The 13,695-nt window shown below is 42.7% G+C and overlaps 1 protein-coding gene across 12 annotated transcripts in view; it reads right to left on the reverse strand.

The window, feature by feature from the left end:
• The window catches only part of BICD1 (BICD cargo adaptor 1), a 230,220-nt gene extending 227,299 nt beyond the window's left edge, over window positions 1–2,921 (reverse strand). For all 12 annotated transcript variants that reach the window (XM_059185689.1, XM_059185687.1, XM_059185686.1 and 9 more), the window contains exon 1: window positions 2,709–2,921. In XM_059185689.1, the coding sequence (XP_059041672.1) occupies window positions 2,709–2,921 (213 nt within the window). The remainder of the gene's footprint in view (window positions 1–2,708) is intronic.
• Window positions 2,922–13,695: the final 10,774 nt, after the last annotated feature.

Below are 13,695 nucleotides of genomic sequence, written 5' to 3' on the forward strand. Positions count from 1 at the left end.
ACTGCTGAGTACTGACTCTTGAAAATAAAATGATCTGTAAAGACCAAGCCAGGTTGCTACACTGCAAATTATCAACGTTCAACTTGGACTTAGTTTTCTGCTGACATTCCCGTAAACTGGACCAATTACTTTTAAATGAATCATATTTGTTGCAAGAATCTAGAAACAAGCCAAAGATTTTATACTTGGCTTTACAGAAAAAATGCAGCATTGTTTACTATATGTACCTGCAAGTGAACAAAACTTCCCTTTTAAAAATCAGAACCCTCACAAAACACGTCTTTCAAAAATGGCTTCTATATGTTATCATCATTGGGATATTTTAGTTTGCCCAATTATTCTGGATTTACCTTTCAAGTAGGAAGTATTATTGAGACTGATTTAGTGCCTTTAAATAATACTTCCAATTAAAGTATACATTAAAAGAGTAAAAATAACAGGTCACAACATCAAACAATCAAATAAAATGATTATCTTATTACTCTTAGATACATTTTTATGTAATTGCTTAAGACAGTTCATTCGGAATAAATAACCGAATCAATTTATGCTAAGTGCAACTCAAAATACTTATGTAAATGAGTTTCATTTGGTAAAAATAATCCTGATAAATTTTTTATCAGCCTCCTGCTAATATAGAACAAAATATGCCTCAAATTTTTAAAGAAAAAATGTCTAACTGCTATTTGTATTATTCTTCATTAAGAAACTACAATTGTGCTATTCTCACAAAATGTTTTTTCTCATTTTTCCCATTATTGTTGATGACAATAATAAAGGTAGTGTTTCAATACCAGTCACTTCCTATACTTCCTAATTTTCTTCATCTTTCTCTGACACTAACCAATACTGACTAGTGAATGTTTGATAAGGGTATCCCTTCTTTCAGTAGAAATTCATTCTTTAATAAAATATTTATTATACACTTACAATGTGATAGACTTTGTGTTCAAGGATTTGGATGCAAAATAAATTAAGGCAGTTTCCTTTCCTTAAGAGCTCATGGTTTAGTAAAGGCAAAAGACAATTGCATAATGGACTACTATGCAGAGTAAGTGCAAATGACACAGAAATACCCCCAGAAAGGTTGCTAAAATCAAGCAGGAAGATCTGTTAACAGTAATACTCCATTTCATTAAATTAAGTCTACCCCCTTTATCAAGGAGGTGATGGGTTACCACTGCCTGGTTTGCACTCCCTCACCTTGGCAAAGCAATGTTGACAGGTTTAAACATCAAAACACCTCTGAGAATTACAATCACTATCCTGTTTCCTGACTTCACAAGGTTTAGCATCACTGAATTTAAACATATCTGGCCTAATCTAACTTGGAAAATACCAGTGAGTCCAGCTGTTGTTAAGAACAGACATGTACATGATAAGAAAAACACGGACTCAAAATTTACAGCCTGATACGTGAAAATCAGATTTTAGTTGGGGTTTTCACCATATGTTTATTTGTTCGCATTTAGGCATCAGAATAAAAATAAGACATACCTGAAAGTGTATTTACCATATTGTGCACTAGATTAGAAGGCAATTTGATTAGACAGGTCATAAATCACGTTTTTAACTGTAGCCAGATAAAAGAGACATCCTCCAAAAAACTAAGTAAGAAAAACATTTTTGATAATTATACATGCCAAATTTAAAATTAACACCTAAAAGCCAATATGCACCTAGAAAAAAAGACTCACCACAAAGAAAAGCAGTGTATACATCTAAATTTATAACTAGTGACCTGCTACCCATAGTGCTTCAGGAATCAGATAAAACAGACCGAGTTCCTTCAACAGTATGTATATTCTTATGAGCGCTTGATAGGCAATCAAAGCATATTCATTATTTTCTTCCAAACATTAGCCAGTGTTTAAGAGAAGCCAAACACCGAAAGACTCAAGAGGGCCAGTGGCATACAGGGCCCATTGTGATATTCTGGTTTTATACAAACCCAGTCATTTCAAACAGAAGAGCCTCATTTGATATGGACGGCTACCCTTGCACTTGATATATACCATTCAGCCAATGTGTAGAGGAGTTCAATTTTCCCTGGTCAGGGTGACCTTATCTGACTTGGGCATGGCTCTGCCTCACTCAGAGGTGAAATCGAGGCAGTGGGATCACCCAGCAGAGTTGTTTTTCTCAGGCAGCCTGAGGACATGAATAAAGCCAAGGAGAAGGAAAACCGCCCAGACTTTGTCCGATGGGATTGGCGGAGAGTTCTAATCACAGTTCCCTCTTGCATCGAGGAGTGGTCACATTCACCAGGCGGAGGCACCGTAGGTCCCGCCGCCTGACACCGTGGGTCCCTCAGCGCAACCCTACTCATCCCCTTTTGTGGATTACGGGATTGTCGCTGGAACCCGGGTTTGAAAGAACAGTTTTGGGAAGTTGGATTTACGCATTCCGACCCAGCGGTCGCCCTCGAGTGCTGAGACTTGAAGACTTCTGAACCTCCCTCCCTCCCCCTCAGCCCGCACAGCCACCGCCTCTCAAATTCCAGCTTATACATTCATTTCCCGGGCAATTTTTCTCGGGGGGGGGGGGGGGACAATGGACTCTTTCAATCTTCTCTTATCAACAAAGGGCTCTAAGACGAAGAAACCTCCCTCTCAACCGCATCCTTTCCGACTTTTTACCAGCGAAGAGTGGGCGTTGGGGGGTGGGGGCGCGGGGGCCGCGGAGGGATGAGGTGACAGGCAACTCACCTCTTTCAGCTGCTCCAGCTCCTGTTTGAGGCTGTCGTACTCAGCCTCCAGCTCGTCATACTGCTGTTTGAGGGTCAGCTTCTCTTCCAGCACCACCAGCCCGTACTCGGCAGCCTGGATCTTCTCGTGGGTCGTCTCCGTGAGCTCCTTGGTCAGCCTCTCTATCTCAATCTTATAATGGTCCACAGTCTGCAATACCTCTTCTGCGGCCATAGCCCCGGCGGATGGAGGCAGGAGGGGGTGTCGGGGTGGGGAGATGGATGCAAAGCAGGCGGGGGAAGGGTGAAAATGGGAAAGAAAAGTGTGGCTGGATGCAGGGCTACACTGCCGGCAGCGGCTACACTGCCGGAGAAACTGAGGAGAAATGCAACATGGGAGAACGCAGGAGAGGATCAGAGGCGAGGCGCCGGCCGCTGCCGCATGAGTCCTCTGGGCCGGCCCCTGCGTGCGGTCAGCAGCCGTGTGGCATGGCCTGGGCTGCGGCTGCCGGGGACGACGAGGGGCTCCGGATTCTGCTTATTCAGAGGCGCCGGGCCGCCATGTCTCCCGGGCAGCGTCACTGCAGTCTCCCCGGGGCCTGGCGCGCTCGGGCTCGCGTCTCGCTCGCTCGCTCCACCTGCTCCCTCTGGCTGTGCTGCAGCCGGTGCGGAATGATGCAGTCTCGGCCCGCTCCCTCCCTTCGCGCCTGGCCCCGGCTCCGAGCAGGGGGGCGGGGAGGCGGATGGAGTCAGCGCGGGGGGAGGGAAGGAACCGACGGAAACATCCCGAGGCGCCTCCCGCCGGGCGCGCGGGGCCGCCACCGCCAGCTGCACCGGGGGGCGCGCGGGCGGGAGACGGAGGCGGAGGCGGCGGGACGCGCGCCGGGGGAGCCTCCGCCCCGCCCGGCTGGCCGCGGACGCGAGTTCCTCCCAGGACTTTGACCCGCGGACACCGAAGCCCCCCGGAGTGGCGGGGACGCCCCTGCTCTGCCGCTGCGACGGGAGCCCGAGCTCAGGAACCGCCTGGAATCGACGCCTTTCCCAGGGAAAAGCAAACAGTAACTAACGCGCTCGGGGTCCCGCGTATCCTTCTCGCCCCCTGGGCTCCCAGCCTCCTTCCAGCCTCCAGCACCCAAACCAGCGCTGCGCTTCCAAAGCCTGCCAGACCCACCCCACTGCGCGCTCTTCCCGCCCTCTCCCCTACCTTCCACCTCCCCTCCCTTCCCCTGGCTAGCTTGGCCTGGTTATAACCCCTTTATTACCCTTCAGGACAGTCTTCACTAAAGTTGCTTGCCTTCGCACAGCGGTCTGTGCCCAGCTTGCCACAGGACTGGGATCTGCTCTGCAAAATGCATACACCCAGTAAGCCTTTAGGTACCACTGTTTCTTGCCTCAGTCGTGCTACTCTACTCGTTCTTCAGTAAAGGAAAACTGCATGAAATTCCCTATATTGGCATCAACGATTCCTTCCCTACAATAAACATTTCTAAAATAATAAGAGCTAATAGTTCTTGAGACCACATGCTAGCCGTTCTTCTGAGTATGGTATATGCATTCTCTCTAGTCCTAATGACCACTCTTGGGGGTAGGAACCATTATCCCCAACTTAGGAACCATTAACCCCACCAACTTAAAAGTGGTGAAAGAAAGGCACAGGAAATTGAGGGATTTGTCCAAATCAGGCAACTCTTCAGTGGTGAAGCCAAAATTTAATCCAAACTCCAGAGCCCTAAACTGGATTATATTGGCCTCAGCACTCATTAATAATACACACCCGGCAACTAAATATTATATGCTAGTAAAATGACCACTTTGATCAATAGGAAGAGTCACAAAAGGAGAGGAAGACGAAGTCAGAGTGAAAGACCAAAAACGGAGAAGAGATGAGAATGGCTAACCTAGAGGAAAGGGAGAATAGGAGAGAAAAGGAGTGATTTCTGTGGAAATGGAAGGGAGGCTCTGGGACCAATACACCAAAGGGCTTACCAGTTCCTTCCTTCTCTTCTATTGGGGGCCGCTATTTAGAGAGGTGTTTCTCAGTAGCCAGGAGGTGATCAACACACACACACACACACACACACACACACACACACACACTTTCCTATTAGAAAGCAGGACTCAACACTCCCCTTCCTTATGTAGATGGTAAAGAAACAAAGACAGTTGCTGATGGTGTGGGAGGAAGAGCAAACAATGCTCTTACAAAGCTTTGACTAATAATAGGCAGTCTGGATGTGATTTTCACTGCCTCCAAAAACAGGCAAAAAATGATTCCTTCCAGATGCTGACAATTACAACAGAATATTCTCTTGTGATTATCTGACCTATAATTAATTAATTAATTAATTAAATGGAGAAAATACTTGAAACCCGCTCCTAACCATACATTCCAACCTGGCAGAGAAGCAGGGGAGATAATGACCACATCATTCCCACTTATACTGCCTTGATGTCACAGTCCAGTTGCGAAGCTCCTCCTGGGCGCCCCACAATGAAGAATGATCATGACCTGCTGAGAGAAGAGATAAAAGCTGTAATTATGGGTAGCCAAACTGCCTTCTTCCCAGTATGCCCCCTGGCCTTTCCTCACTCCACAAAGTATAAGCAGAGCCCTTCTGAAGGAACTGAAGGAATCGTAACACTTCGGGGAGACTGCCTGTTACTCCCTTTCCTTTGGATATTTCTGAGAATGGAGTTTGCCTCTGCAACTTTCCTTCTTGCCCCATTTTCCTGATTCATCTACTTTAGTTAATGTATTCAGTCTGACTTCGTTCAGACATTACACTATTTTAACATTACAAGATTTTGCTTATTACAACTTTGATCCTTTATATGTTGGTATTTAACTTGAAGAAAATTAACTTATTCCCTTACATACCATACTCTCCCAGAGCTGCACAGTTACATTTCTCTCCATATATATGTCAGACATACCATGTATATATAGGTACACACATAGATATAGATAGATGTATATATAGATCACTGACAAGTATCTAGAAAATAATTTTTTTAATATTTATTTATTTGAGAGAGAGAGAGAGTGAGACAGAGAGAGGGAGGGAACACAAGTAGGGGAAGAGGGGAAGGGGAAGCAGGCTACTCACTGAGCTGGGAGCCTGGTACTGGGCTCCATCCCAGAACCCTGGGATAATGACCAGAGCCAGAGGCAGACGCTTAATGACTGAGCCACCCAGGTGCCCTAGAAAAGAATTTGTTAAACCATTCCTGGAAGTAGTGTTCCCTCATATTTCTTTAAATTAGCAGCCTCTGATTACTTAGGAAACCTTCTTATTTACAAATATTTAGGAAAAAATTAGGGGTGTCTGGCTAGCTCAGTCAGAAGAGAGTGCAACTCTTGATCTCAGGATCATAAGTTCGAGCCCCACACTCAAACTCGAACTGTAGAGAATAAACAATATTTTTAAAAAATACAAATATTTAAGAAAAATTATATTTTGTGACTTAGTACCTCAAATCAACCATTCACAACTTTACATGAATATTGTTTTCTCTTGTTCTCATTCATTCATTCTTTAAACAGATATTTATTAAGTGCCCCTTATGTCCTAGGAACAATAGTAGGCATTGTGAAATCAGTGACCAGTAAGATATCAGTGGTCAGTGGTCCTGACTTCATGGAGCTTGTGTTCTGAGAGGGACAAGCAAAAAAACACATGACAAAACGAATTAAAAACAAGGATGCCTGGGTGGCTCAGTTGGTTAAGCAGCTGCCTTCAGCTCAGGTCATCATCCCAGCGTCCTGGGATCGAGTCCCACATCGGGCTTCTTGCTCCGCAAGGAGCCTGCTTCTCCCTCTGACTCTGCCCGCCACTCTGTCTGCCTGTGTTCGCTCTCGCTCGCTCCCTCTCTGACAAATAAATAAATAAAATCTTAAAAAAAAAAAAAAAAACAAACAGGAATGCATGGGTAGTTCAGTTAGTTAAGCCTTCAACTCTTGGTTTTGGCTCAGGTCATAATCTTGGGGTCATGAGATCAAGCCCCACCATGGGTTCTGCACCCAGCACAGAGTCTGCTTGAGATTCTTTCCTCCTCCCTCTCCCTCCTCCTCTGTTCCTCCCCACCCCCACACACACAGTCTCATGCTTCCTCTCTCTCTAAAATAAATAAATAAAATCTTTTTAAAAAAAGATAAATATAAAAATTCCAGATTGTGGCACTGATAAGCAGGATACAGCATAGTGGTGAAGAGCAGAAGCTAATCTGTTTGGGTCAAATCCAACTTTACCTCTTACTAGCTATGTGTGCCTCAGTTGCCTCATCCTTAAAGAGGGGACAATAATATAATTACTGATAAGATTATTGTGAATAGAACAATATTTGACACCTAATAAGCAGCAAATGTATGTTTGTTTTTAAGTTTTGGGGAAAAAAGAAGAAGAAGAAGAAGAAGACAGAGATAGAAAAAAAGAAACAACAGAAAGATCAGTGGCGATCTCTCTGCAGAAGTGATATTTACCCTAGTATCTAAGGAATCTGAAGGAACTGGCTATGCTAACTGTGGAGGAAGAGCTTCCCAGGAAGAGGGAAGGGCCTGTGTAAAGGTCTAAGGCAGAAAAGAGTTTGGTGAGTACAAAGGATAAAAATCAGAAGCTGAGGCTTATAAGCCAAGGGGAAATAGCCTGGGACCGCACTAGAAGAGCAATACAGAAGGGAAACTCAGATCATGCCTGCCATGCAGATTAGACCCATCTGGATGTTGAGCATCTGAAACCAATATAATATTTTATGTCAATTATATCAAAAAAAAAAAAAAAAGAATATGGTCTTTCGAATTGCAAACATTTGCAGAGTTAAAAACTTTGCCAGGCAAATAAGTTTCACACCACACAAGAACAAGAGGAAACAAAATACTTCTATTTTGCTTCTCAGCATGCTTTATAATAAATTTTAAATAACCCTAACTGGATTAGCCTTTTTAAAGGCAGAATAGCTGGTAGGTTGTAAACGGGGATTTTTTAAATCATCTGCTCTTCTTTCTAATCCCCCTCAAAAATGATGTCTGAAATTCCTTTGGTAATAAAGAAAGATGCCTATCATTTCATAATTACAAGTAACTTTGAAATGCAAAGAGTTATTAAGCTTAAATTTGTTCTTATATTTGCTTTATATTTTTTCCTGGTTCTGATAAGGAAATACCCCAAGGAAGGAATTGAATGGCTGAAGAGATGGAGGCTGGAAACACTGCAGATAAACGTTACCCAATTCACATCTGTGCCCAAGGCTGGTCTCTTGCCTCCAGTTCTTCAAGAATTGAACAAAATTTCTTAATATGCTTCTTTCTGCCAAAATATGTCCCCTTCTCTTGGTTTTTTGATAGCCCTAAAACTTATATAGAGATTCTTAACCTGTTCAGAAACATTCCTTTATCCAACAGGCAAAAAAAAAAAAAAAAAAAGAAAAGAAAAGAAAAAAAGAAGAAGAAGAAGAAGAAAAAGAGAAAGAAAGAAGAAAAGAGAAAGAAAAGAATAAGGAATTTGGGTTTTATTCTCAGTGGAGTGGAAAACTTGATTATTTAGTCAGGAAATGAAATTATTTGATTTATATTTTAAGAGCATCATGACTACACAGAAAAAAAGATTGGTGGTATCAAAAAATAGAAGTAGAAGGGGCCTGCCTGGCTCTGTCCGTGGATCCTGCAGCTCTTGATCTCAGGGTCACAAGTTCAAGCCCCATGTTGCAGGGAGAGAGAAAGAAAGAAAGAGAGGGAGGGAGGGGACTGGAACTCATGATCAGAGGGAAGGAAGGAAGGAAGGAAAGAAGGGAGAGAGAGAAAGAAAATGGGGTGCCTGGATGCCTCAGTTGGTCAAGCATCAAGACTCTTGAGTTTGGCTCAGGTCATGATCTCATGGGTCATGGGATGGAGCCTCACATAAAGCCCATATCAAGTCCAAATCGAGCCCCTGCACTCAGCAGGGAGCCTGCTTAAAGATCCTATTCCTCTGTCCCTCCCCTCACTCACACATGCTCTCTCTCCTTTCAAATAAATAAATAATGAAAAAAAAAAAGAAGAAGAAGAAGAAGTGGGGTCACTAGTTAGGAAGTTGTTGTGATTGACTAGAAGAAGATGGCAGCCTGGACTACGCTAGTAGCAGTATGGGAGAGAAATGATGGATTCCTAATATATTGCCAGAGGGGGAGGTGAGATAGAAGTCTCCAGACTTGTTTGGGGATTGGATGTGGGATAGAAAGAAAAAGAAGCAATCATTAAAAATCTAATTTTTTGACTTGCACAATTGGGAAGGTGGTTTGCCAATTAGTTGGATTAGAAAGACTTTAAGAAAGTTTCAGGAAATTTTGAGTTCTATTTTGGACATATCAAATGTAAGACATTTTGGAGACATAGAAATGTTAAGCAAACAATTGGATAAAAGACCAGAATTAAGAAGAGAATTCTTGGGAGGTATAACAATTCTCCTCTGGAAACCATTAACATTAAATGTTTTGTGGGTTGTTGTTGTTGTTATTTTAAGTAAACTCTACACCCAGTAGGGGACTGGAACTCATGACCAGAGACCAAGAATCAGATGCTCTTCTGCCTGAGCCATCCAGGCGCTCCAGCATTATGTGAATTTCAAATGAAAGAAATGGATGGTATTATCCAGGAAAAGAGTACAAATAGAGAAGAAACAGAGGTCCTTGAGGTACCCCTATTTAAGGTTGAGTTGAAGAGGAAAAGCCAACAAAATTAAGAGGTAACTACAGAGAACAAACTGATGGTTACCAGAAGGGATGTGGGTGAGGGAATGAGTTTAATAGTTGATGGGGATTAAGGAGTGCACTTGCGATGATCACCGGGTAGTGTATGCAAGTGTTGAATCACTATATTGTACACCTGAAACTAATATTACACCATATGTTAATTAACTGGAATTTAAATATAAACTTGAAAAAAAGAAAAGAAAGAAAGCTAAGAAGGACCAGTCAGTGTGGTTAGGAAACTCAGGAGAGAAATATCTGAAGGGTATATAGAGAGTACTTGAAGAGTAAAGGAATAAGGACTAAGTCAATGCCATTGAGAGGTCAAGGTCAAGTAAGATGAGGACAAAGAAATGTTACTATATTTAGCAATGTGCAAATAGGTACTCTTGACCACAGTAGTTTGTGCAGGACAAAGAGGGTAAAAACCAGAATATAAGAGATTGAAACATGAAGAGAGTTTAAGGTGTGGAAACAGCTGGAGCTCACAGTGCCCCCAAGAAACAGTGGAGGGAACAACATACAAAGAGAATGTGAATCTGGATTGGAATCTCAGCTATGAAATGCTGGAGGGAAATCTACCCTTCAAAAGCAGTTCACACTGAGATGTCCAAATGCACCCTCAAGGTAAGAGTGAGATTTCCCCCGTCAATGCCTTTTGAGCCAGAACTTGACCTCCAAGCTGCTCAGATATCTGCCCTCTGAGCAGATCCCTCTGGCGCAGATCCTGGAGTACACGCCTGGGTCCAGGCCCACTCCCAGAAGGTGCTGTCTGCCTCTGCTCACATGGTTTCCTGTGCCCTAGCTACTCTCTTCTGGGTACTGGTTCAGGGAGCGCTCCCAGCTCTGCTTCCTCATCTGTCTTTTGTCTCTCCTAAGATGCAAGATGCTAATGAATTAAAGCTGGAGTATTTTGTTGGGGGGAAGTGGAGTGGCACATAGCTGTTCTCTCCTGTTTTGCATCTTCAAAATCAGTGACCACCAGATGATCTGGGGTTGTTTCTTAGCCACAGCCTACATCCCTGTTATCTTCCCACCAGAGAGGCACTGATTTAATTTTCGTTGGAATTACATTTCTCCATCTGTGTTTTGCTTTACTTTTTAAATGATATTTTCTTCAAAACTCTTGATTTTACTGTTTTTTGTCATCAGCATTTGCCAATTTCGGAGGCAATCTCATCTCATTAATTCTTTCTTCATTATTAAATCTGTCTCCCATGTATTTTGGCTGCAAACAACCACAAGGAATTTGTACACTGTAGTACACAAGCTAATATAACTTATTCTTTCTTTAAAAGAAGACTAAAAACTTCTGACTGCCAGTTATTATTTCTTTAGAATTCGTCCACTAACCTGCCTTGATTTTCTTGATCTGAGGCAGTGTTCTGAGTCATTTGTTTCAGAAAATCAATTCCTCTTTTTTATGAAGTTTATTTTAAGGATCACTTTAGTGAGCAAAAACTATATGCTAGCAGCCAAAGTGATAGTTATATCCCAGGTCTTCCAAGGTACGATGGAATCGGCGTTGGTGGTATAGTGGTGAGCGTAGCTGCCTTCCAAGGTGCGATGGATCAAAGAATAGAAAGATTGTTGTGAACAAATTCCTGTAAGCTAGCTGAGTGAAAGCTCACCTGTAGTTAAATATCACAGACTTGTAGAAACACTAAAAGCCATATAGTTGTATGGCTTTTTCCAAAAGATCAGTATAAGAGCAGAGATGGTGGGTAGATGTATCGGTCCAGACTTAGGGTTTTGTCAATGAGTGTGTAGGAGGAATAGGAGACAAGGAAATTGAGGATATTGATGAAAAGGTAAATGCTGGGTTAAGTTGTGGAACATGGGGGCGCCTGGGTGGCTCAGTGGTTAAGCCTCTGCCTTCAGCTCAGGTTGTGATCTCAGGGTCCTGGTATTGGGTCCCGCGTTGGGCTCTCTGCTCAGTGGAGAACCTGCTTCCTCCTCTCTCTCTCTCTCTCTCTGCCTACTTGTGATCTCTGTCAAATAAGTAAATAAATAAATCTTTCTTTTAAATAAATAAATTGTGGAACATGGCCAAGTGCTAGGTGTCTCTCAACATCTCTTTTCTTCTATAATAATTGCATCCCCAATTTTTTGCTGTATGAATGGTCATGTAATAAATCTGGCTACTTACTTAAATTAATGCATTCAGTTACTTGCCAGTGACAAGGGGCTGCAAATTGGATTTAAGAATTGGCACGTACAACTCCATAATTGTCCTTAATGTGAGGAGGCATGCCCTTCCCCCCTTTCACTTTCTTGCTGTCTGGAATGCAAACAGAATGACTGAGCTCCAGGAGCCATCCAGCCCATGAAGTAAGTTCGATAATGAAAGTATTGTATAATGAGCAACAGGATAGAAGTTGCCTTGGTCCTTAAATCTTAACAGGAGGATTGGTGAGATATCCAGCTTTAATATTCCAAACTCAACAGCCATGTAAAGTGACTTTTTTTTTATTTTTTAATTAGAAAAAGATAAAAAACCTTGAGAAAATCAGCTTAGCTCTTGTTCTTCCTTTGTGACTGCAAGGAACACCCAAGAAGGGCAACATTAGAAATTATCTATTCTAGTCAATCTTTTTTTTCTTAACAGCCTTTTTGAGATATGGGTCACATACCCTAGAATTTACCCATTTAAAGTATACAACTCAATGGTGTTTAGTATGTAGTATGTTCACAGAACTGTGCAGCTATCACTACAGTCAATTTTGGAAAAATTCCCTTATCTCAAGTAGAAACCCTGTGGGGCACCTGGTTGGCTCAGTCAGTAGAGCATGTGATTCTTGATCTTGGGGTTGTGAGTTCAAGCCCCACACTGGGTATAGAAATTACTTAGAATATTTTGTTTTAATTATAAACAAACAAAAAACCCCTGTATTCTTTAGCTATCATCCAAGTATCTTCCCCCGCAAAGTCCCACCCCACCCGCCCCCTGCAGCCCCACCACAACCACTAATCTTTCTGTCTCTATAGATTTCCCTGTTATGGACACTTAATAGGAATAGAATCATGTTGTAAATTATTGTAACTTTCAGGGCCATCCCCCATTTCAGCAAGGAGGTTGAATCAATCATCAAAAGGCCAAAGATCTAATCATTCATGCTCATGTAAGAAAGCCTCCATAAAAACCCCAGAAGGTGGGGTTCAGAGGACTTCTAGGTGGGTGAGCACATCCATGTACTGGGATGGTGCACAGGCCAACGATATGAGGACAGAGCTCCGATCCTCAAGACCCTTCCGGGCTTTGTCCTGTGTATGTCTTCAGCCAGCTATTTATCTGTATCCTTTTTTATAATCTGGCACTCTGATAAGTAAACCATTTTCCTGAGTTTTACGAGTTGCTGTAGTAAATTAACCACACTCAAGGATTTGGGTGTGGAAACCTCTCCCTGATAGCCTGTTGGTCAGAAGCACAGGTAACAACTCTGACTTTTAATTCGTGTCTGAAGGAGGAGGTGTAGGGCAGTTTTGCGAGACTGAATCCTTAACCTGTGGGATCTGAACCATCTCCGGATAAGTGGTGTCACAGCTGAGTTGAATTGTAGGACACCCGGCTGGTATCCCAGAATTGCTTGATGTGTGGAAAACCCACATATGTGGGGTCAGGAGAGTAGTGTGAGAGTAAAGGAGACACACAGCGGGAGGGTTGTTTTTTTCTTTATGCTGTGCATCCTATAATGTGCCTTTTTGCTGGGCAGGCTGAGGTTCCAGGTAATGTCAGAAGATAAATGAAGCCAAAAGGTCACAGCATTTACTCAGGATTCTTAAATAAAACTGAGGTTAAAAGACAGGGATGACTTACAAAACACCTCATACGTGACCACGCCCTAGAGGAAAAATTAGTTATGTTCTGGTTGGCAAAGTCTCCCATATCCTGGGGACAAGAAGTCTGATTCCCCAACAAGAGCCAGGAAGTCTAACTTTAAACCTTAGTCATCCTACTTCCAAGCTGTTTGATCTTATACAAGTTACCTGCTCCAACCTCAGTTTCCTCACCTGCGAATAGGAATGACTGTACACCTACTTCACAAGTAGCTATAAGGATTCCGAGTACTAATTTCTTTCTCCTTCCCAGGACCCTCCTGTTTACGATGGAACAATATTCATCAAGGCTTAAAGAATAAAGACAAAAAGAAAAAAGTGTATAGATGAGGAACTAGATGTGTTTCCTATGTGGAAGCTGTTTTGGGTGTCATTAGACCATAATTGAAGGATATTTATGCTGGAGATTTCACATTTAATGTACATGCATCAGAATTTGTGTGGAAGTTGAA

The sequence above is a fragment of the Mustela lutreola genome, chromosome 8 (genome assembly GCF_030435805.1).
Source record: "Mustela lutreola isolate mMusLut2 chromosome 8, mMusLut2.pri, whole genome shotgun sequence".
Lineage (NCBI taxonomy): Eukaryota > Metazoa > Chordata > Mammalia > Carnivora > Mustelidae > Mustela > Mustela lutreola.